Here is a 23,830-nt window from a genome sequence, read left to right as displayed (position 1 = left end):
ACAGTGCACTGGACCATAAAATGAACTGCAGTGACTCATCAAGAAAAGCAAAACTTGCACACTGCTGGAGAAAAATTATTTGGTTTCAACCAGCTTTTCTTTGAAGAGGGTATAAAATTCAATTAAGCAGAGAGCTCTTTGGGATAGTGGATATCTGATACCTGTCAGGGAATCATTATCATTCCATGAAATACATCTTAAACATGACTTTGAGAAACTTATTTACTACCTTGGCCCATTAAATGTTCCAAAATAAAGTGAAATAAATAATCAACCTCCTCAGCAGACAGGTTCTAAGTTAATAAATCTTTTCTCATCTTGCTTCAAATTAGTTGTTAATTTCCAAAAAGTGAGCCTAGAAAAGCAGAGGGCTGGGTTTGACTGAGGCAGAATAGTTCATGAGCAAGTGCCTAGAGAGGCATTCAAAGAAAAAAAAAACGTGTGCAGAGTCGCAGCTGAAAGGCAAACTACACAATGACTCACTGGGCAAACAAGGAGCACAACTGTATCACCAGTGCTGAGCACTGATTTCCAGCAAGGCAGACACAGCCCATGGGGTCCAGCTGGAGAAAGCTTCTGCAAATATCAGGGCCTGGACATTATAAAACTGCACTTGCATGGAGGAGAAAATCAAAAACTAAACCATGGTGCTGCCTACAACAGGCACCGGATGGATGTCCTGAGAGTGTATCCTATGCGCCCCATCACCTCTTCTGTGTCACCCACTGATACCTGTGCAATGAAATCCTCAGGGGCTGAAAGAAACATCCAGACTGTGGTCAGGTCTTTGGCCTCTGCCTTGTAGCTCACCACCAATCCCAACAGCCTGGAGAAGCTCTTGCAGTGCATGTTTCACAACATATCTCCTTCCTTCAGGGCAGCCTAAGAGCAGGTCTGTGGAGCAAAAGGACCTGATCCCCATGCTGTATCTGTTTTAAGGCTCTTTAGGCCAGCTCTAGCCTGGACCCATAGCCTGAGCACCCACTAGGAGTTAGCACCCATGAGGTGGGCTCCATTCATAGATTCATAGAACGGTTTAGGTTGAAAGGGACCTTAAAGATCATCTAGTTCAAATACCCTTGCCATGGGCAGGGACACCTTCCACTAGACCAAGTCATGCCTTGTGGATCTACCTTGAGCACTCAGAGACCTCTCCAGGATGAAAATCTGAGAGAGCTGAGTAGCAACAACTGGAAGATTTGTCCCAAATTTGTGTTTCTGCTTTGACCTCAGCCTCGGACATGACCACACCCAGAGCCTGCTGAGATTTCCAAAAACAGGCTGGACCAGCTGCCTCCAATAAATCTCAGGTGTGTCCTGTTTCTGAAGCTACCTTAATGCTGAGGCAAGTAGCACACTGAACAGGTGCTTTATGATCAATTATTAACTTCTTCCAAGCAGCTAGTTTCTAGCACTGCCTGGGTTGTCATTCCCACATTCTTTTCTACCAAGAGACTTTCCAATTGTCTGGCAAATGCTACCCCAAAATCCAACAGTCAGCAATCATTCTTAATTAGGAGTAAACTGTTAATAGCAGTTTTTCTGCACCCAGGCTGAGCACTTCATTTGTTTCCTTGCTAAAGTTTGTAAATTCAGGACTTTCTGAGCCAATTACTTCACAAGCCCAGTTTGCAGGAGTATCTCTCACACTAACCTTTTCCTTTCACAAACTGTGTTTATCAGCCCTGTAATGATAAACCCCGGTGCCTTGCACATGTCAGCTATCAGGAATTCATTATTTTGTCTGTGTTATGTTATACCAGTCGGGAGTTATCTCTGCAGCCCACGGGCCAGAATCAAAATCGAATGTGTCAGCTAGTTAAAGAAAATGGAAGCCCTCCTCCAGCAATTTAATTAACTTTCAGGGAGCATGGCTGGGTTTCAGTACTGGAAACACAACTGGGAAAAATACAGTCCAAGATTAGCAGGCAGAAAATAAACTTTTTTTTTTTTTTAAGTTACTTTCCTTACATAGCTCTTGCAGCAAATCTGATTTTAATAAAGCTTTTTCTAATACTTGAAGGACAGCATTCAGGCCATCACAGTTATAAACTGTCTCTTCTCATCAAGCTACAGAGGAAAATAATACTAAATATTATTGTACAGCATTTTTGAGGGCAGATGCTTAGTCTGTAAAGTAAAACCAGCTAAATCTTTTGTTTTCCAAGGAGCAAGACCTTATATGTTGCATATTTACATGGTGAATAATTACCAGACTGATCTGTTATTTTGCCTGCCAAGACACTGGCTTACTTTAAAATGTAAATACAATTACTAAAATAAATAGAACGTGGACTTCCCCCACCCCCCCCAAAACTGAGCCATATTAGAAGGTGCAACTTGAATCAAGTTTTCTTTATAAAACTCAAGATTTAGTGAAGTCAGGCTTGCAGGTTTTTCTGTTCCATTTGCAAATATGAGCATGGAGGAATGCAATTAACTAACCCAAGTGTTTCCAAACTATCAATGACTAATACTTTGCTGGAGCTTCTTATCACAGGAGCTGGAGAAAAACTGATAGGAATTCAGTTTCAACAGAGAAGCAGTCAACTGGAAGCCATAGATGAGTTATGAAAAATGAACAGTAGAGTCCCTCCTCTTGAGCAAAACCTGTCTGCTCATTGCACAGGAAGGCAGAGAGCCTTGGACTTGCAGCATCCTAGGCTTGCTGTGACCATCTGAGCTGCAGGACTCTTGGGAGGAGTGCCACAACTCTGTGGCAGTTGACCCATGCAAGTGAGAGAGGAACAGCTCACTGGGCATCCCTGCATGTGGTCTTCACCACACACTGGGGGATAATTATATTGGCTGGGACCACCAGTTCAGTAAACAGGAAAAGGAACTGGGTGTACAGTGAGTTACACTGATTGTGGTCCACTGTCATCTTTGTTAATCATTCCTCCTGTGGCCTGCAGTCCTTTTAGACTGCAGTCCTTTGAGAAAGCAGGGCTGTCCAAGACAGGAACATATGCAAGGGACATGCTGTGGGTACAGTTTTGAGGCAGGTAGTTGAAGTTTTATCAAGATGTCTTAAAAGACAGGATCCTCTCAAAGTGGGACTTGGGTGATTTATCTTGACAAAGCTACTCTCTGAATGACAAGGTGCATATCCTTGTGCTAACAGTCCAGCACAGGATCCTAGCATCCTATTACAAACCACCTGCAAGGGCCAAGCTTTAAAGACCCTGATACCTTCATGCTGTCAGTGCTACCAGACTGCAAAGTCTCTCCAGAGTGACCTTCGTGGCAGAGAAATCAAAAGTTTTTACTTTCCCCAGCATCCATATGTCAGGTTTGCTCACTGAAAATAAACAGATTTCAAAAGAATGTGCTCACCCACTCAACAGAGTAAGGGAGGGTGTTTCTTGGAGATTGCTGCTCTCTGCCATCAAGACTTTATCTGAGAGCAGTGGGTTGGGAAAGGGATTACTGCAGAGACAAAGGTGTTGGAAGCATTTGGACCCTGGTACTGACCTGCCTGTTCCCAGCTGAAGTCAGTGTGAATGCCCCTCAGTGACCTCACCAAGGGATGTATCCCCATGGAAAAGCTCCCTACGGGATGTGTGGGGGGGAAAAAAAAAAAAAAAAAAATCAGCCAGGCAGAGATGACCAGCACTGCCTGGACTGGCCCATTTGTCACTTCCAGAAAACTAATCTCTAGGATTTAAGGGAATTTTTGTGTTCACCTGCATTCATTCAGCGCTAATGCAATACACAGGAAAACAAATTCACCCATGTGCTCTCATGGGTGCATAAAGGGTGCAAGTGCCACATTCCTGAAAGTGATTCAAACTGGAATTATCAAACAACTGAAAAGAATGAACATGCCAAGCCCAAGAAACCACAGAGGGAGGCAAGCACACCACACAAGCAGCACCACTCCATGGACCTGTTCTTTGTAGCACTGGTGAGTTTGGCAGGGGAGAGCAGTCCCACAGTATCTTTGTTAAGATATGCTGGTAATTAAGCTAGTGCTTTATCAGTGGTGGTCCAAACGACCACTTGTGATATGTAAAATGGAATTCCTTCACTTCTGCTGTGCTCACTGTGCCTGGGGACAGCTGGCCACGCTCCTTTGCTGTGGAGCCATAACATATGTTTCGTTTAACAGAGGGAACCACTGCTGCAGCTATTTGCATGCAACTGTTAGGGGGGAGAGCTGCACTTGGCAATCACTCCTGTAGCAGAGTATTCTTCCCTCTGGTTTTCTTTAAATACTTCTGAAGGTAACCACAGGCAATCCACTCCTTGCAACGTGTCTGTGGAGGCATGGAAAATAACCGCAGCCGCGGTTCTTGGGTGTGTGAAGCAATACTTACAAACCTATTTATGGCAAATGATAAGGAGTCAGTGTTAAGTTTAAACCACTTAAGGGAGGTTTTCACCACAAAGGCAGTTTTTAACCTTAACCCCCTTTCTTGAGAACTGAGAGCACGTGCCACCATGCAAGTTCTTAGCAAGTTACTTCCTGCCAAGTGAGCAGTGGTTTTGTGTTTATCTGTGCCTAAACTGAGTGAAGTTTAGTGTCCTTGGGAGATCAGGTGAGATGAGCAGTCTTTCCAGAGAGTCCTGTAGCACACTGTGGCTATAAGCAATATACTGTGGGTCACAAAGTAGGTCTAGAATGTGAACAAGAACAGAAATCGTCTGTACAGCCAGCCCATCCAGTTGATCTGAGTCACAAGGACATCTTTTCCTCCCTGTGTGTGTGAGAGCATGACAACAAAAAGCAGGTGAAGGTTGTGATGGTCTTCACAGAGCACATCCCTCAGTAGAGAAAGGAATGGCATTTGGAGAAGGGGTCTTGGGCAGCAGCACTGACACTTACTTGACCACTGCACACTGACAAAAAAGCAGAGTATGTTGCTGCTGCAGGCTCTGGCAGTCAGATGTGACTTGCTCCTGTGTTTGAGCAGGTAACTCTTAACTGACCATTCTCAAAGCATGGCTTTTGAAAGCTGTTGCAGCTAAAGCATAAACACATCTTGCTTTCTACAGGGAAACTGACCAAGTAGTATAATATTAACGTGACCAAGCCAACCTCCTGATTTTCTATTTGCTTAGTGAGCTGTTTCTAGTTGAAGGTCTTTCTTTGGCTTTACCAGGCCTGAGTATGACCCCACCTCCTCCCTGCAGCCAGTTACCAGAACCAGTGCACAGAAAAAAAAAAAAAAAAAAGCAGTCTCCAAGGGTGATCCCATCCTGATGATACAGCATTAGACAGTTAAAGCCCCACAACTGGGTCGCACACCAGCTACAACACAACTGACAGGTCAAGTGTGGGAAGGGAGAGGCCCCGCGGGGCAGCTGCAGAAGAAAGCCTCTCATTGATCTCCAGCACGGGCAGCTGAGGGGCTCCACGTCCCTCTGCCTGTGCTGCCACCCTGCAAAGCAGGCTTGCAGGCAAGGTCACCCGGATGGACCCAAGCCACAGGGCAAAGCACAGGCTTTCTGGTCAGAAAGAGTGAGGGCTTCCTCCCCAGCTCACTTAGGCACCCGTTTTGGGGGAAGGAAATAAAGTGGGATGGCCTGAAAAACTGTTTTGACTCAGAGCTGCTCACAGAAGGCATTACTCACCCTGCAGACTCAGATTTTATCCAGCCTAGCAGCACATTTCACTTTCTCCAGCCACTGCCCACTGCTGGACTTCACCCCTGGTTTTGATTGTTTGCAGTACAATGCCAACCAGGAAAAACACATCCATCAAGCACACCAGTATTAGAAAGAAAAATGTTATTACCTGGAATAGTCCCCTTTAGCTTCCTACAATTGAAAAACAGTGACAGAATTAAAACATGATCTCTTCAGAACTCCTCGGTTTTCCCAGCATTGTTCACTTCCCCACTCCCACAGCTCTGTGTCCAGATCCTGACCCCAGTTACACTCCATGCAAAGCACAGAGGCTGCCTGCTTGTGAGCCAGAGCAGAACCTGGCCCTTTACACTTCTAGCTGTTGATAATCCCCCTACATCATAAATAAAACTGCTTGCAAAAGGGGGATGAATTTCACATTGCAAATCAAATGTCACTTTTACTGCACGAGAAGTGAAATACAATTCTCTCTCTGGCTGAGCACACCCAGTTGAAGGTCGGCTTTAAGGCAGGTCAGCAGTTAAGAGGAATTGTGCTCATTCCAGATGCAAACAACAGTTAGGGCAGATCAAGCCTCTGCAGCTTTGCTGTAGCACTTTGCAACTGAGAATGCCATGGGGGAAAAAAAAGAAAAAAAAACAAACCAAAACAACACCCCAATGTTCTGAAGGTAGAATTGTCAAAGAATCACAAAATACCAGGTCAGAGGGACCTCAAGGATCATCTAGTCCAACCTTAGCAGAAAGAAAGAAATCTATGAAATTTTATTTCTTAGAAAGTGGTAAGTATGTGACTAAGTTGAACTATGACAGAATTTGATTAAAGAGAAGAAAACCTGCCAATGTATTTTGACATAACAGAGGTATCAAAAACATATGTTCTGAAAGATTCACAGGCATAACACAGCAAATTTAGCTACAGTATTAAACTCTGCTTCCCAGACTGCCAGAACATATTTAAATTAGAGGAGGTGATAAATTGCATGGAAACCTGCCCAAAGAAATTACTCCACTCAATGAGTTTTTCAATTTCAAATTCCTCCAACAGATATTTTTTCTCGCTTGTCTCTGACGAAAAGACACCTCCCAAATTTTTTAGCCCCCCCCACCCCCGCCCTTTCCAGGTTGCAAAGTTTTGTCTTTATAGGGTGGTAGGGGTGGGGAGGTGGTGGTGCAAAAACCCCAGAAGGGCAGAACTCAGCTGAGCTCAACTAAGCCTAGACTCCACGAAACGCAGGGGAAGAGGCGCTTACCTGCAAAACCAGGGCTGCCAATTTGAAGACGGTCTCACTTTCCACTTCAATCTGCCCCTGTGCAAGGAAAGAGCGGAACATGAACCGTGTCCCTTTCCACACCGCACCGGGGGAGGAGGGGGCGGGCAGCACTCGGTGCCAGCCCCGGCGAGTCCCGCCCGCGGGAGGAGGAGGCACCGGGGCAGTCCCCTCCCCGCATCCCCTGCGCCGCGACCCCCCCTGGTTTACATACACACACACCGTGACAGGGCTTTCCTGCCTCCCCAAATCTTTCTCTCACCCTCCCTTTTCTCTCCCTCGCGTATTTTCTTTACGGGTCTTTATTTTCCCGCAGCAGTCCACTGGCCGCTGCTGTGGGTTACTGCATCTGCGTGCACCCTGCACGCTGCAAAATGCACACGGCAAGCTCATAGTGGAGCAGGCAGGGCTGAAAGAGGGATTTTTATGGCTTGAAGCACACCAGCTCCTCAGGGCAGGGAGGTTGTGCGGGTGGTACCCACACCCCGATGCTAGATAAGTAATTCCTATTAATCACAAAAGTAACATAAACTTTCTTTGCCTCATGCAGTCTGGATCTTACAGGCTCCAATTCCTGCACGCACACTGCAATTGCAGTTTAATGAACTAGTGTTCAGAACAGACCCCCATGCTGGAAGTCTGTGACCTGACCCAGTCCTGTCTTGGCAGCACTATGCACTGGGTGACTTCAGAGGTGTGCAGCTGATACATGCCAAAGCATCAAAACAGCACAAGGATACTTTTTCCTCTCTTTGCAAACTCAGGTGCAATCTTTCAAAGTTTCCTCCAAGCAGAAACCCTGGCCTTGGTTCTGTACTGGGACCAGCAGTAATGGTGGAAGAGTAAAGGAGATACCTACTTGAACTCAGAGCCTTTACAACTACAGCATCCAGCAAACAGTGTATAGAACAAGCAGAGCTCATGAATACAGATTTTTTTTCTTACTGACATTCTGCAGGTGAATGTAGTGGGCACACTGCCTGTCTCCTGCCACCCAGAGCCTAACACAACCTCTGTACCCAAGCTCTGTTGGCTGAACAAGAAGACAAAGCAGACCGAAAAGCTGAAACAATGCCAAAGCCAGGGCAACAGGAAGATCTACAGAATTACGTACAGATACAGGGAAATGACATCTTGAAATATATAGGGCACATCTGGAGCTGAGCTAATTTACCACAGCTGCAGGTCTGGCCCACAGAGACTAAATTCAAAAGTGAACAAACAAATAATTCAATTTTCATGGAAAGGAAGTTTTTTTGCCAGCTTTGTCAGTAAAACATTCCAGCAGCAGCACTCCCCCGGGCTGCTCCACAATGGCAGACCAGGAGGAATTTCCCCTTCCCAACAGGTGTGGCAACAGCTATGCAGAAGTAGCCTCCAAAGCATTCCCAGACATATTTTTGTTAGAAGAAGAGGAGGGGCACATCACAAGTTAGGAAGAGGAAAAAAAGAATTAGCTTGAAGTTCATCCTTCCTTCAGATCTCTTTCATCTTCATGCTTAAGAGAAAAGGCAAGGATTACAGCCCAGAAACTCTTCACATAGGTGCAATTTGAAGGGACTTTGTTACTTCCAGGTCTGTATCAGGTTAGTCTTTGTCATGCACATCCAAGCTGCCTTGTTCTAAAGCTTAAATTGCATCTGCTCAACCTCCTCACTGTGGCAGTGGGAGGATTCCAGGAGATCAGATCATCCCAGCACCGTGCTCTCCTGCACCAGCAGGCAGGGAACCCAGACATGAGAAACTGCTGTTGCAGGGAATCTCTGCTCAGCAGGAAATACAGGCTCTGGATCACCGAAGTTGTCCCTCCACCACGAAATCTGGGAAAACAGGGCCAGAAGGTACCTTAAAAGCTCATCATAAGGACCATCTCCCTGCCCCAAGGCAGAACTGGCTACGTGTGGCTCATCACCTTCTAGATGTAGGAGAAACTCATGGAGATTTAACTATCCAAATGCAATTCTCACATCAAAGGTCCTCTTCTCTTTGTTGCTGGCTCCAAGAAAAACTCTGCAGCACTCCCTGAGCTACTGCAGCACTGAGTCTCTGCTGACCCATAGTAATAGCTGCTACTGCTGCTGCTGTTACTGGAGTGTTTGGGACTTAATGACCAAGCACTCCATCACTTTTCATCTTCAAAGTACCTCACAACCATTAACTAATTAGCAGTAGTAATTACCAGGCTACTCTTTCCTGTTTATTTACTTGGTCTGAAATATGAGCGTTAAGAAACTCTGGTCACTTTAATAGCTGCTATGACATTGCCACAGATGTTAAAAGTAATCCCACAAACCACTTCATTTAAGGTGTTGGGAGACCAAACAGGCTGAGGAGGGATTCCCTTCTTCAGGTGATGAAGTTTCAGTCTTTGTTTTCATGGTGAGGGTTTTGCTGTGTCCATATCCTCAGTTTCAAACGCATTGGCTTTGAAGGTATACTGAGAATTGAACAGGTCAGAAGGTCCTCTCTAACCTGACCTCTCTCAAACAAGACACTGAAGGTGAAGGTGAGGATACCCCAGACACACCTGTTGCAAACCTCAGAACAGGGTGGCCTAATTATTACCACATACTGCCATACAACATTGGCTAGAGACTGGAGCCACTCTGAGGGAGGCTCTGCACTAAAAAACACTCTGAAGAGCAATCAGGAGAACCCCTACCCCTTAAAGGGCCTAAAAATCAAAGAGGAAGATCGATGCAGTGAGGTGAAGGGACTGCCCTGAGGTCATACAGCAGCTAAGTAGTGGATGGAGGATTTGAAGCAAGGGATGGCAAAGCCCAGCTCAGCCTTTATCTAACAGACTAATGCTATACAAGTGACAGTCTCTTGGACACTTCCCTCTGAGCCTGGAATTATTTTCCATCATAATATAACATTATTTGCCATCTGGCTCCTCAATTGGCCACTGCTATAATGTAATCCAGCCCTGGGCTGTCAAGGAGTTTGGGCACAAATCACTCAGCAGCACAGGACCACAGCTCTTCTCGCTCAGGCAATATTTGGATCGTAAAACCGTCTCTCTGCCCTAAAGGCTGGTGGATGGGGGGTGGGGGTCTTTGCTTTAACATCACTTCAACAGCAAGGTCAAATTTCAAAAATAGATGGGGAAAATGAATGTAAGAAGATTAATTTGTAATGCCTGCAATTGCCAGGGTAATGTAAGCAGAGGCTTCAGAAAGCAGACAGGAGGCCCTAGGAGCCAGGGCAGTGGGAGCTCTTATGGCCACGTGTTGAAGATGAAGATGGAAGATTTTCCTAGGTTCATCCCAAGTGGGAACAAGGTCACTAGCACGAGGTTAAGTAGATGGATGTAATTCATGTAATGGAATCTGAGTCTTCTACATTTTGTATGTAAATAAGGTTGAACAGAGCAGCAGGTACAGCTCCAGGGAGGGGATGAAACTGCTGTTTTTCAATTAGAGTTTGCACAGGGACCAATCATTTTATCTAGTGAGACAGAATCAGCCCCTTGTGTAGCTCTCCAAAAGGCCATTGGCTTATCTAAACACTGCATTTGGTCCAGCAGATTCAGGTGGTGGCTTTTGTCATTACTGACAAACATCAGAATAATAAAAGGTTGCAGCAGATGTCGAAACTGGGCAGCAATTACTGCAGAGCAAGAATGGGTCACTATCTTAGCAGCCAGTAAAGACCAACTCCTGCCTTTAGTGCCCCTGGGCAGAATTTAGCCCCCAATTCAGATGGAAGCTCAAATCTTTTGCTGCACAGACACAGATTTCTGAGTGTGATAAAAATCACAACCTTGGTCATGAATAGAGCAGTGAACCCTCATTAGACACAGCAACAACACTAGAATTTACTGTCGGAGAGATACAAGTCTGAAATCCTGATGAAAACACAGATCAAGAATGGAGATAGTCAGATCAGCATTAACTGTGCTAAGCAAATCTTTAGACTGTAAACTCAGATTAAAGCAGATTAAAAAAAAATAAGCAACATAGGAAGCGTCATGTTTAACTCTTTAGAGTCAGGAGAAGAAATGAAAGCTTTCTCAAACAACATGGAACCTCCAGAGGTTAGACTGACAACAAATACATTTCACCTGATGATGATTGGACAATTGAGATACCAAGATACCTTTTCTCTTAGACCAATCCCTTGATAAATTTCTATTAACTGAAGACATCCCCAAGTACACACACTATGATGGAATAGCCTCCAGACAGCCACATTGTTGACTATAATTACCCTTGATTATGGAAAAGTGATTTAAAAAAGATGAGAGAAAGAAGGGTGCAATTAGACTGGGGGGGGGTGGGGGGGGGTGGGGGGGGAAGGACCCAAATGTCTGCAGCAAGGTGTTCAAACCAAGGGAGGCAATTAGTTGGGTGTGGACCCAGCACAAGTGAACAAAGCCAAGCCAGAGCCCATGCCCTCACCTGGCACCACTGTGACTTCCCACAAGGGATTCAGTATCCCTGTGATGTGTTCTGACATACAGATACCTGCAGCTTTTCAGTGTTGAAGGCTTCTTTGGGAGCAGAGACTGCACAAGACAGCCTAAGCTCCTGGGATGGGCTGGGGAGGGGTTGTTGGCCACGACCTGATACATGACATAAGCTGGGCAGCACGGGAGGAACTAGGTCAGGTAAATGTGGCAACTGCCTCTGTCGGTGTGGCTGTGCTGGCCAATTATACCAAGGAGGCAAATAGTGGCTGCAACAAATAAGCCTCCAACTTCCAAGCACCTGTCCCAGCTGTCCCAATTACCAGCATTCACATCTATGTCTCAATCCTAGTGGTGTCACCTGCTGTTCATGCTGCCATGCAATGTGCTGGACATCCAATCCCAATCCCAATCCCATTCCCTTCTCCATCAGAAGCTCTGGATTTTGCTGAGCATCTCAGCTGGGACCAGTTTCCCAAACGAGGAAACACTGGGCTGAGAAAAAGCACAATGAAGTGAGAGTCAGCCTCCAGCACATTAGGGAGGGAAAGTAAAACACTAAACCAGCAGGAGATGCCGAACACAAGCCCTTAGAGGAGCAAATTAAAGGCTGGTCCTTCTGACCCTCCTTCTCAAAAGGACACTTCAGATTTGCACTCATGCTGCACTTTCCCCATGGAGGGACACAACATCAATTCCTCAGGGGACCTCACACCTCCTTCACAGCATTTAGATGGTCCCTGACATCTTTCATTTCATTCACTAAGCCCAGAGCCCTTCCCTACCTTCATGAAAACATGATTTGAGAGCAAACACAGCTCAGCCCATATGCAGCAGCCACCATGGCTTGCTCCTGGCAGGAACTGCTGCTTCCCATCTCAGTGACTTAGGCCAGCCCAGCCAAAAGGAAAAAAAAAAAAAAAGAAAAAAAAAAAAAAAAAAAGAAAAAAGAAAAAATCTGGTAGTGTGGTAGTGCTTTGTAGTGAGCAAAAACTTCAGGTTTCTCTGTAACACCCTTTATTTCTTCTGTCTCTGCCAGCCAAGCCAACACTTTTCTTATCTCCCTTGCTCACAATTTATGCTTCAACCATCACTTAGCTGAAACTCCAGGGGCAGCAGCAGCTGCTCTAAAACTTGTCTGCAGAGTTCAGAGCAACAGGAGCACATTTAGTGCTTTTTTTTTTTTTTTTTTTTTTTTTTTTTTTTTTTTTGGTGTTGATGCAAGAGTAAAAGAAGAGAATGGGAAAGAACATAAAGGCTTCCCTGTTTGCAAGCCAGGTTAAGTGGCAAGTGTCATTAGACTTAAGATATAATCACAGCCTTTCGTTTTCCTACCCCAGCACCATGCTGAGGTACCCAACACACACCAAAACCAGAACTGGCTGAGCTGTCACAGCATCTTTACCCTGTAGCCAGGAGATCAAAGGCACAAAGCTCTCCATTGCAATTAACACTGGTAGTTAGACCCAGAAAGAGGTGACTATGTCAAGAGATGCAAGGTATGAAACTTTGGCTGCAAACCAACTAAATCTTCATGTGCAATTGGCCAGCTCAGCTGGGACACAACCTTCACCTGCCTTGGCAAGAGCCTCAGCAGGTCCCTGGAGTACTATTACCCTTTACAGCAGACGGCCTCAGTCATTCTTGAGGCACTGTGTGGAGTCCCCTGACTACACCAACACCATGGGCTGACTCCCTCCCAAGCCACCAGCACAGCCTCATATGAGGTCTCATTGGGTAACAAGCAGGGGGGGGCCCATGGAGATCTGCCACTTTTCATCAGCATGTGGGTCCTGCCTCCTCCTCCTGTCCCATTTTGTTCACAGACATAACCATGTTCCATCTTTCTCATCTGCTGACATGCTGTTGAGGGGTTTGGGCCACGGAGGTGGCTGTCAACACCCGTGGAACAGCCTTGAAGGTGCAGAAGGCCAAGTGGTCCTGCTGGTCCTCATCCTAGGCTTTACAGCTGCCATCTTCAGGAGCAGAAGAGCAAATGCAGGCAGTAGACCGGAGTATTTTAATAGCCTCGGCTGGAGTCGGATGGCAACGTGTTCCAAGGCTGCATGGAAACGTTCCCCTCTCCCTCGAGATGGGGGAGAACCAGGAAATATCTGTTATACAGCTTTTGAGAGCTCTCTGATATATGAGCACTGCGTTCTCCACAAGCTGGAAGTCAACCAGACTTCATGCTCACACCAGGGGTCTGTTTCAACAGCTCTTCCTGGTAAGCACTGGTCTTCAGGCTGCCAAGTGCTTACAAGCATTGATGTTCACAAAGCTCTCACGGTTACAGACTCCTCTAAAAACTTCCATTTCCTTTCATGTCATTACTTTTTCTTTTTTAAAGCAATTCTTACAAGTCCTTGAAAGAAATGGGAAATGAAATAAATAATCCTCCCCACCCCCAACACCCAAATATAGAGAGAAAAAGGGGAGTACAGCCAACCTGACCAAGGTCTTAGTTTACAAAACGTATTTTAAGGACTGGCAGAGAGTCAACTGTGGAGCTATATGGAGGTTAGCTCTAATGCATAATAAACTTGACAGCACTTTGCTAGCCAAGCAGGGTGTTATTTCTCCAAACTTGACTGTTTTGAAAGAAGAAAAGACTAATTTATCTTTCCAAATTTATCACCACCATGTGCGTGACCAGTTCTGAGCCACCTCCTTACAAGCATCCCAGCTATGGTCATGGGCTCTGCCACAACACACTCAACACATTTCCAAAGCTCCCCTATCCCTGTGCAAACACATCACTTCTGAGATACCCATTTCACCTGAAACCAAGTGCTTGGCTGCCACTGTTTGAAATTCCAGCTGTACAGTACATTTCAGAGATAGCTATAAATCTAAACCCAGCTCCTTTAAGTCAATGACAGAAGAGAAAGCTTTTAAATTGAAATTGTCACCACTGAAGCTTTTCAGGCAGTTCTCAAAGCCTTGAAAAAAGAGAGGCACATAAGAAATCAGAGCCTAGGTGTACACAAAGAAGCCTTCCAGCCTTTGCATTCTTCCAAACCACATGTGGATAAATGAGTTTTTAACTAAGTCACAGAGAGGCCCTTCCATAGATCTGAAGATCTAAGTTTTGCCAGCTCCCACTCCCTGCTTGGTGGCCCAAGATGTTCCTGGCAGTGGATATGGCTTCTCCAAGCTCCAACGAGCATAGATGCTGCAGAACAAGAGCCAGGCAGCTGGCTGGATCACACAGGACTCAGAATACCTGGGGACTGCAGCATCAGACCAGAGAGCAAAATGGGCAGCTCAGCATGAAAGGAGGGTAGGGCAAGAGCACTGGAGGCATTTGTTACGGCAGCTGGAGGACAAAGTTTGTGCACACACCAGCAGTGGGGAAACACAGGGTCCTGTTATGGGTACAGCAATGAATCATGGAATCCCAGAATGGTAAGAGTTGGAAGGGACCTCTGGACACCAAGTCCAGACCCCCTGCCAAAGCAGGATCACCTAGGGAAGGTCACACAAGAATGCACTCAGGTGGGTTTTGAAGGTCTCCAGAGAAGCAGACTCTGCAACCACTCTGCCTCTCTGGGCAGCACAGTCCAAGGCTCTGTGACCCTCACAGGAAAAAAGTTTTTCCTCATGTTGAGGTGGAATTTCCCCTGTTCCAGTTTGTGTCCATTGCCCCTTGTCCTCTCACGGGGCACCACTGAAAAGAGACTGACCCCTTCTTGACATCCACCCTTGTGTTCAAGGGAGACTGGGGAGGGGGTCAAAGCCAGCAAGCACTGAATGGGTCATGTTGGCAAAGCCAGCAGAGGAAGTTTGTTCTCCAAGCAGGCAAACGGCATTAGGTTGCACTCTGCAGAAAGCAGATGCCAGTCCTGATGTCATGGTGGGTTAAGATGGGGGTACAGAGGAAAGGAGCAGCCATGGACAATCCCATGCTTGGTGCACAGTGATTTTTGCTTTGAGTGCAGCACTGTAACACTGATAAAACATGACTCACAAAAGCTAAAATGAGGTCTCAGCCCTCGTGTGCTTTGGGCAAAGAGGTCTCCCCTGGCTGCCCAGCTGCTCACAGGGGCTGAGAGCAAGGCCAAGGGGACTGTGCAGAGAACAACACAGATGATAGAGGATGCATAAGCCTGGAGAATGGCAGCAAAGGTCCCAGAGGCAGAAAGGAGCTTTGTGTAGAAAAGTGCAGGATGGGGTGGAAAACAGAACTACATTTTTGGCTGCAGAGATTTTTGTTGTCTATCTTGTCTCTCCCTTGCCAAAATGTCTACAGAAACTGCAAAATGCACAAGCTGCAGAGTCCTCCAACCCTTGGCAAGAGAAAGTAGCACCCAATTTGCAGAAAGGAACAAAGATTTGCAGGAAGGAATGAGGAGTTGAAAGGTGAAGAGGAAGAGTGTGGCTGTGCATGACAGCACCAAAAGCCAGCCCTCACCCTTTTCAGAACTTTCATGCAGGTTTTAATTCCATTATTTACTATTCAGAATCCATGTTTTGTAATTTATCATCTAATTAATAATGTATCTAATATGCTATGTTATTTATTCAGATTTTTTAATTCAGTTGCAAGCAAAACCTTTCTGGAGTTATCTGGGGCAAGCCAGCCAGCACACAGTACACAGCAGCTCCAGTCTAACCCAGAGATCCTGGATTTCATTAGGGAGATGCAGAATCCTACAGAGTCACAGAATTCCAGCATGGTGTGAGCTGGAAGGGACCATTCTCTTTGATTAGATGCAGCCACTTGGAAGATTTCACACACAGGATTGCCCACAGATCTCTCAAAGAATATTGCAAACACATTTCCGACGCAGCCTCTGCACCTCATAAGCCACAGACAAATCCCCTCCAGGAAAGACTGACACAAAACTTCACCAATGCACCAGCTGTAGTCACCCACACCTTTGGTTGGCTCTCATGGTGTGCCCAGCCCAAACATCTCACTTGCAGGGCAACATCACCTTCTCACCCTTTGCTTGGGAAAGCACAGGCATGGAAGTACAGGGACCTGCACACTGCTGTGCTGTCAACACATGACAGCACTCAGGAATGTCAAAAGAGCACAACTTTCTTCAAGCATCAGACCTCTGCACCACCCTGCATTTGGGCTTTTCACACACCATGTCCCCTACAGGGAACAAGCTACTATGAAAACAGCTTTGTGAGGGCCAAAAACATGACTGACTTTTGAGCAATCTTATCCACACAGGGCTTCTCAGCCTCCAGGTATTGCAGCATTTGCCCTGTGAGCCACATTCCTGGCCTACACAGAGCAGAAGCTGCACTCAAAGATCAAGGTTAAGATACAGCCCTGGCAGGGTATCCTTCAGCACACCCTCTGCATTGAGGAGCACCCCTGAGCACGTGGGCTGGGAGTAGGTTGCTGCTTATTTGAGACCTTGGGGTTTCCTCAGTGCAGCAAGGGAAGGAGAGGAGCGAAAAAAGAAAGAAAAGGAAAAGCTAAGCTAAGCAGGTCACACCTCCTAGAGCTGGATTCAAACTGAGGAATGCCAGGAAACATTCCTCCCTGTCATCAGGGAGCATCAGCCACTTGCTTCACTGGGGCTGGGGATGATCTGCTGACATTCAGCAGCTGACAGCACTCATCCTGCAGCCTGAGCACATCCAACGCCTTTGTGCACAACGCCTTTGTGCATCCTCTTGTCCACATCCTACAAGCTTAAATATGAGAACTGGTTCCATGTGTGCTTCACTTGAAACCCAGAGACTGACCATAAGTTTACCAAAAAGGATAAAATATTTTTAAGAGACCTAATTTGATGGTTAAAAGCCACTGGACCAAATATATCTTGAAAGTAAAACTGATTTCTGCTGAAGAAGTTGTGGGCTTCTGCTGAAGCCAGGCTGTGAAGCTGCCCAGCACAGAAAGTGCTGCAGGCAGAGCAGAGGCTCTCAGCTCTCCTTACATGCTGAATGTCTCAGCACTGTTTGCAGAGATCCTCCTGAGGAGGAAGCAAAGCTCTGCATCTCTCCACTCCCCACAGAAACTGGACACCACAGAAAACCTTCCCTGCTCCTGGCAGTTTTTCTTGCAGGAAGAGGGAAGCTAGTACCTTGGGTTGCTACCCATGAGAGCACACGACCCAGAAACCATGGGGGGAAAATACAAACCAGCCTTCTTTCAGACATCTTCCTGCTCCCCAAGCACTGAACAAAACTAGAAGGTGCCTAGTCTGCTTGTGGCAGCACTCCGTGCCTCATCAGCAACTCACACGCTATCAGCACTTCATTTCGGTGATGTGAAGTTATGCTGCCTGAATAATAATAGTTATCCAGGCCAGAACTGACTCCTTACTGACTACATGAATGTCTATGATCAGTGAGGAAAGGTTTGTTATGCTTCTCTTCTCCTTTGCTTTCTCTTGTGCTTTATGCATGCACATAAACTTGCACAGAAGGCTTTCACGTTGACAGCATTTGTTTCAATAGCAGTCATGTTTTTCATATTTCATCCTAAAAGCAGACTCATTTTCCAATTCCAAACTGATTTGTGCTGTTTAAAGCACTCCAGTTTCCCTTGAAAGGATGACTATGAGTTGCCAAGACCCTTCATCTAAGAGGGCAGATATGCCAAATAGAGATTTGCTTTTTATTAATCTTAACCAGCCAGGCCCCAGGTTCTTCAAAACATCTTTAAAGCTTCAGCATGTTGTAAAAGAGGCCCAAATTTCCTCTGCTCTTCTAGAAGCAATTCCTGTGCAAAGCACAGTCACAACTTGGCACATCAAGATTCTGATCCCACTATAAAATAATGAATGCTGGAGACTGAATCAGAATCTTCTAAAATGTGAAGGGTATTAAAAGTGAAAACTTTGGCCAGCAACACTGAGCTCCAACTAATGATACAGGATGGTTTTCCAAGAAAAGGTTGTAAGAACCAAGTGACCCTCTCAGACTGATTGAATCCTGAGTAAAAAAAAAAAAAAAAAAAAAAAAAAAAAAAGTACCAGATGCTCAAGGTTTGACATTAACTGGAAAATCCCAGAAACATCAGGCACTGCTACAGTCCACTGAACTGCAGCTGCTAATGGACTGCTTCTTAAAGGCACAGCAAAGGTGGCTGCTACACCTTTTTTTCCAAACCAAGGTGTATCTGTACCTGCAGCAGATCAACCTGATTTTTAAAGGACCTTGGTTACCATATCATGAAATGACCTCCAAAAATACACTTTACCCATCTGAATATTTTAAGGAAACAGTGGAAGCTCCTTAACCAGAGAGTAGTTACCAGAAGAAAAAAAAAAGTTTTTTGATAAACAAAGTATTTTAACAACTAGCTCTGACTGCTGCTTTACAAGATTTATTACTTTACTACTTCACCAAGGCAGGAAATCAGGGAACTAGGAACTGAGTTCACAGTGTAGGACCTTCCTCTCATGAGCCCTTTCTTTCTGAGGCAAGTTTGTCTCAAGATCACTACAGTGATGCTTGCCTTAAGTGTTTCCTGTGCAGCATGTATGAAGGATACACCATTGAGACACAACCTGTGATGTTACAACCCAAAGTTCAAACAACTTATAAGTTTCTGGATATTTAAGACATATTCCAGCACAGTGAGCTGTGAATACAAGGGCTGGGAAGCCATCACCATTCTTATCCTTCAAGCATCAGCATTCAAGTGAAGGAGGAGAGTAAGCATGCTGAGATCTTAATGCTTCAATAAGACCTAAAAATCAGCTCCTAGCATGTTTGCAGGATATGCACAACAAAGAGCTCTGAAGGATGCTGAGCCTTACCTGGTGTACACATGACTTGGCATTCAGAAAGAACAGCTCCACTGTGGTTTTGTCCTTGAGAAAGGAAATGCTTTCAATGTAGAACCTGGAAATCAAAACCCAAACAACTCACAGTTATTTTCTTGAATAGATTTCATCTTCCTCTCAAATCATCTTATTTCCTTCATGTTTTGTTCTCTAGCAGCAAAATGTCACAGAGGAACTATGAGCACCTACACTTCATTTCCTGCCTATTAGGAGGGGACAAGCAGAAAATCACAAGCCAACAGCACACTGGGAACCACAAACTCCTTGTTCAACAGACAGTAGAAGTCTGATGACTTCTCAGCTCATTTACAAACCCTCTTGAACACTAAAGGAGCAAAGCCCATCCCTCCAGTTCAGGTAAAGCCACAGGAGTGGAAAAGGTAACTCCCAGACAGCATATTGTAGGCTGGTAAGCTGGCCTGGCACTGTGCTGGAGGAAAAGGCCTGGCAACAGCCCAGCATTGTCTTTTTTCCAGGTGGAGGGAGCAGCCATGGGCTGAGAGCCATTGACTTTGCTCCAAGCAAACAGAGACAAGCAAAAACCCATGCTTTGGGAAGGAAAGTTTTGGGGTTGGCTCCATCCCACTGGACACATTCATCCTATTAGCAAGGGGAGCCCCAAGCCTAGGAGTTTACACAGAAGGGTTGCAACCAGCTGAATTTTACAGGCACCACTCTGCACAGTGTTCCTTGACTTCCCAGCTCATCCCTGGCTTCCTCTTCCCAGGGCCATGGGGACATCACAGGGGCACACACCAACAAAAGCAATCCCATTATTGGTTACTCTGGCCCAGACAAGATTAGCAGATGTGTCCCAGTTAGTTAGAGCTACCCTAAACATCTTGCATCCCACTAAAACTCTGACTCACTGAGATGTGTTAAATGGTGCACAGAGACCATCTACAACTTGAAGAGCACGGAACTGCCAAATCAATTTAAAGAGAAGCAAATTTGTGTGAACGTGGACCTGTCAATCCTGCTTTAGCTGAACCTGTGTGCTCCTTAAAGAGGATAGATGCAGTGAGTCCACTCTCTCCCACCCAAGACTAGACAGAAGGTACACTTAATTTTCCAGCCAAGCAAAGACTTGGGCCACCACCATCATTGCCTGAGCAGTGCAGACCACACCAGGGCTTCTCAGTGTCTTGCTTTTGATAGCAGCAGGGTTGGATGGCCAGCACAGGGCAGAGAGCATGCCGTGTCTATCAGAACCAGGCCAGCCCTGTGGTGCTCCTAAGGCTCCACACAGCTTCAGACTCCAGCCACTCATCTCTTGGTGTAGATGATTTGCAAGACACTGGAAGAAATCCACAGCAGGAACATGGAGTGGGAGAAAGCAGCAAAGCCAGCACCTGCTGCACTAGTTTGGAATGCATGCAGTACTTATGCTGTGACTTGAGACAAACAATACATTAACTAGCAACTGTTTTAATATTTTGCATTCCTATAGCATGTTACATCAGATTAATTTAAAGCACAACCCAGAACACATCTGCAGGATAATGAGGCAATTTACCCATTTCACAGGCATGCAAACTGTCCAAGGGTCAGACCCAAGCCCAGTAGCTTGCCCCAGAGATTTGAAAGGCTATTTTACATTTCCATGAGTCACCTTTCAGCAAGAACGGTAGGAGCCACAGGTATTTCCACCCTCTCTTGGTCACACCTGATATAATTTATTTTCCAACACCACTGCTGAACTTCACTTTAAATACATTTGAGTGTTTCCCTCCAAAAATGCAGAGCAGAGGGCAGGAGCCTCACTCTTTCTTTTCCAACCTGCTGCCAGACAGGCCTTTCATGACATGGATCTTCCTCAGTCTGCTAAAGACTTCCTCCCTCCACTACACCAAGAAGGTAATTTTCCTGAACTAGTGAACACATTTGCACTTTCAGTGTCTTTCAACTAAGAGTCAGACATGGCTGACATCCTCAGAATGTCCTGGCTGTGAAGGGAGGTAGCTTCCAGTCACTGCTGGTACAAAACAGGACACTGAAGGATCTGTGAATTTAAGAAGATGGCATTGGTGACAGATGCCTCCTGCCACAGCCAGGTCTCTGTGCTCTATTTCTTGCTCAGTACAAGCTGCATGCTGTTATCTCCACAGTACAGATGGGGAACACTGGACCACATAGATAAGGATGTTCAGGGGATGACAGGCATGTTTGGGAACACCACAAAAATGTATGTTCTGCTTTTATTTCCAATGCTGTCAGCATCCTTGAAACATGAATGGCACTTTTATAGGTCACCAGCTGTGTGAAAAACTTATGTGACTGGATTGAGCTTATGCCAGTTGAAGAGAAATAATTAAAATCTGAAAGGATTATCATGTGTTTCATTACTGAACAGCAAAAGCTCAGAGCTGAGGAGTTATGAGAAAAAAAGAAGGGTCACAACCAGGTATCTGGGGATCCCCTCTGTGTTCAGTATCACTGGAAACTCTTCATTGCTGAAAGAGCTGAGGCTGTTGCACATTTGCCTCTTGCTATGAGAGGAGCAGCTCAGTGCCCTGTCTCATCATACCTGCATCTCAAAACAGCAACACTGAAGCAATGTTTGTTCTATTCATGGCTGAGCCTCTCTCAAACATGCAGAAAACATGATCCACCAGAAGGGCTCACCCAGCCCAAGGGACATCCTGCCCCTGCAGCAGCATCCACCACTGTCACTTCATGCTCAGCTGGAGATGGTCCAGCCCAAGGGGATGAGAGCCCACTGCTGGTGCTCACTGCCCATCCCCTCCATACCACCTGCCCCACACCCAACCACACTTTGCCACTCAAGCCATGGGCACACACAGCTGCAGCTGGGTTTTTCAGCTCCTTTCATGAGAGTTTAATTAAGCAATAAGCAATGACAAGGCAAATGTGTTCACACAAGATAAGTGTCTGAACTAACCACCCAGGGCTTATGCCATGGAGCAAAGGCCTAGAGTCACTTACTTATCCAAAAAGTTATGACAAACTAGACAGCTGCAGGTTTTGAAGTGGCTCTTCTGCTGGAACATCTATTTTCTGCAGATCAGACAATTTCTGTATTGCTCATTATTCCTGGGTCGTTCTCCTGCTCTGCTTCTCACTCACTGCCCAGCTCCATGGCTCTTAATTGCTTGGTTTGGATCTCATGACCTCACAGTAGTTAGGCTTAAAATCAGCTTCCAAAAGCCAATCTTTCCAAGCCCACTCCTCACACATTAACTCTTGCCCAAGTCTTTGCACACTCTGTCCTTAGAGGATTGTCTTGCAGCAGAGAGAGCCAAAATGAACATCACAGGCCAAAGGCATTAATCTCAACCAAAGAGATGCTCAAATCATGAGATTCCTTTCACAGCTTTCTGCGGCAGTTACAGATTTTAGCCTCTCAGATCTTCCTCAAACAGTGAATATGTTGAAGAGCCTTTTAAAATGGATTTTCTTCCTGTGAAAGTGGGCAAGGGAAGAGAAGCTCTGAACTCCATCACATGGAAGTACCTATCCAGCAAAAACAAAGTGCTGCTTGTTTGAACTGTTCCCTCAATGACCAGGGTGCAGAGGACGTGGTGAGGCAACAGTGCCAACCAACCCAGCTACACAAGAGGCTCTGCCTTGGAAGTCCTTCAAATAATTAAGCACACAAGGCATAAATTTACCAAGATATGAAAAGCAAATGAGGTCAGTCTGCTCTCATTTTCCTCACAGACTGTAAGGAAAACAGAAACTCCAACAATATTAAGAGCATGATGCTTGGTCCTCTCTGCCAGCACAGCTCTGTCTCTTAGGACATGTTTTCTTTCAGACTCTGAACCAGCAGAGCTCTGCCAGCAAAAACCCTAAAGTAATGCAATTACATTGGCCAAAATCATGGTTTTGCCAGGGATTTTGTTCTCTCTAGGGGACTGGCTTAAGCTATATGAGCAAAGAAGCCATCAGCAATCCCTTTTAAGTACAGACAACCCCTAAGTAAACACAAGGAAAAAAAGTTAAGTGCAACTGTTTAAAGAAACTCTATTAAAATTTAGCACTAGTAAAGATAAGTGAAGCAAAGAAGATATTTAAAATACAGGGGTTTAAGAAAAAAACAAAAACAAAACCAAAACAAAGCCCAAACAACAACAAAAAAACCCCAACCCACAAACAAAAAACCCCAACCCCCAAACAAACAAACCCCAGAAAACTCCAAACAAAACCAACCCAACACACACACAAAAACCCAAACAAAAAACCCAACCACAAAAAAAACCCCAAACAAAAAACTGAACCCCAAACAAACAAACAAAAAAAAAAAACCAAACCAAACAAAGAACCCCAACAACAACCTATTAACAATGTCCTAGCAACACTACTACCCAGCAGATTCCAAACTACTTGTAGTTGTAGTTAAGTACCAGAACAAGAAAGCAGCACATCTCCAGGACCTAAGCCCTCTCTAAAAATGTCACTTGGACATTTATTTTCTTTATCAAATCCATAGCCAATTCTTTTGAACACCACCCCCACCCCAGTGATAAATCAACCCAAGTGGTCATTCTTTCTTTGTGGAAATAATTACTCACCTAACGGCAAAGTACAAAGTTGCTGGGCCTGGTTTCTTGGGCAAGTCATGGTCCAGAACTCTGTGATCCAGCTGCAGCCAGACACTCTGACCTCTGTGGAAAACAGGTTGGGGAGGTGGTTAAAAAATGGGACAAGAAATATAGAAATGGCCTCCTTTCAGTGCTTGTGTTTAACCCAAATGTGAAATTCAGCTCTGGGGCAGGCAAACATCTCATCAAATGATTTCTTTTTTTCCTGACCTTCAGATTTTGATGTAAT

At 45.5% G+C, this 23,830-nt stretch overlaps 1 protein-coding gene across 1 annotated transcript in view; it reads right to left on the bottom strand.

The window, feature by feature from the left end:
- FRMD4B (FERM domain containing 4B) overlaps positions 1-23,830 on the bottom strand; it is an 87,426-nt gene that overhangs the window by 38,147 nt on the left and 25,449 nt on the right. The window contains exons 4-7 of the mRNA XM_054387338.1: positions 23,572-23,664; positions 19,010-19,094; positions 6,845-6,901; positions 5,741-5,763 (exon numbers count right to left, since the gene is read on the bottom strand). Of these exons, the coding sequence (XP_054243313.1) occupies positions 5,741-5,763; positions 6,845-6,901; positions 19,010-19,094; positions 23,572-23,664 (258 nt within the window). The remainder of the gene's footprint in view (positions 1-5,740; positions 5,764-6,844; positions 6,902-19,009; positions 19,095-23,571; positions 23,665-23,830) is intronic.

The sequence above is a fragment of the Indicator indicator genome, chromosome 15 (genome assembly GCF_027791375.1).
Source record: "Indicator indicator isolate 239-I01 chromosome 15, UM_Iind_1.1, whole genome shotgun sequence".
NCBI classification, from domain to species: Eukaryota; Metazoa; Chordata; class Aves; order Piciformes; family Indicatoridae; genus Indicator; species Indicator indicator.
This window is presented reverse-complemented; position numbering and strand designations above follow the sequence as displayed.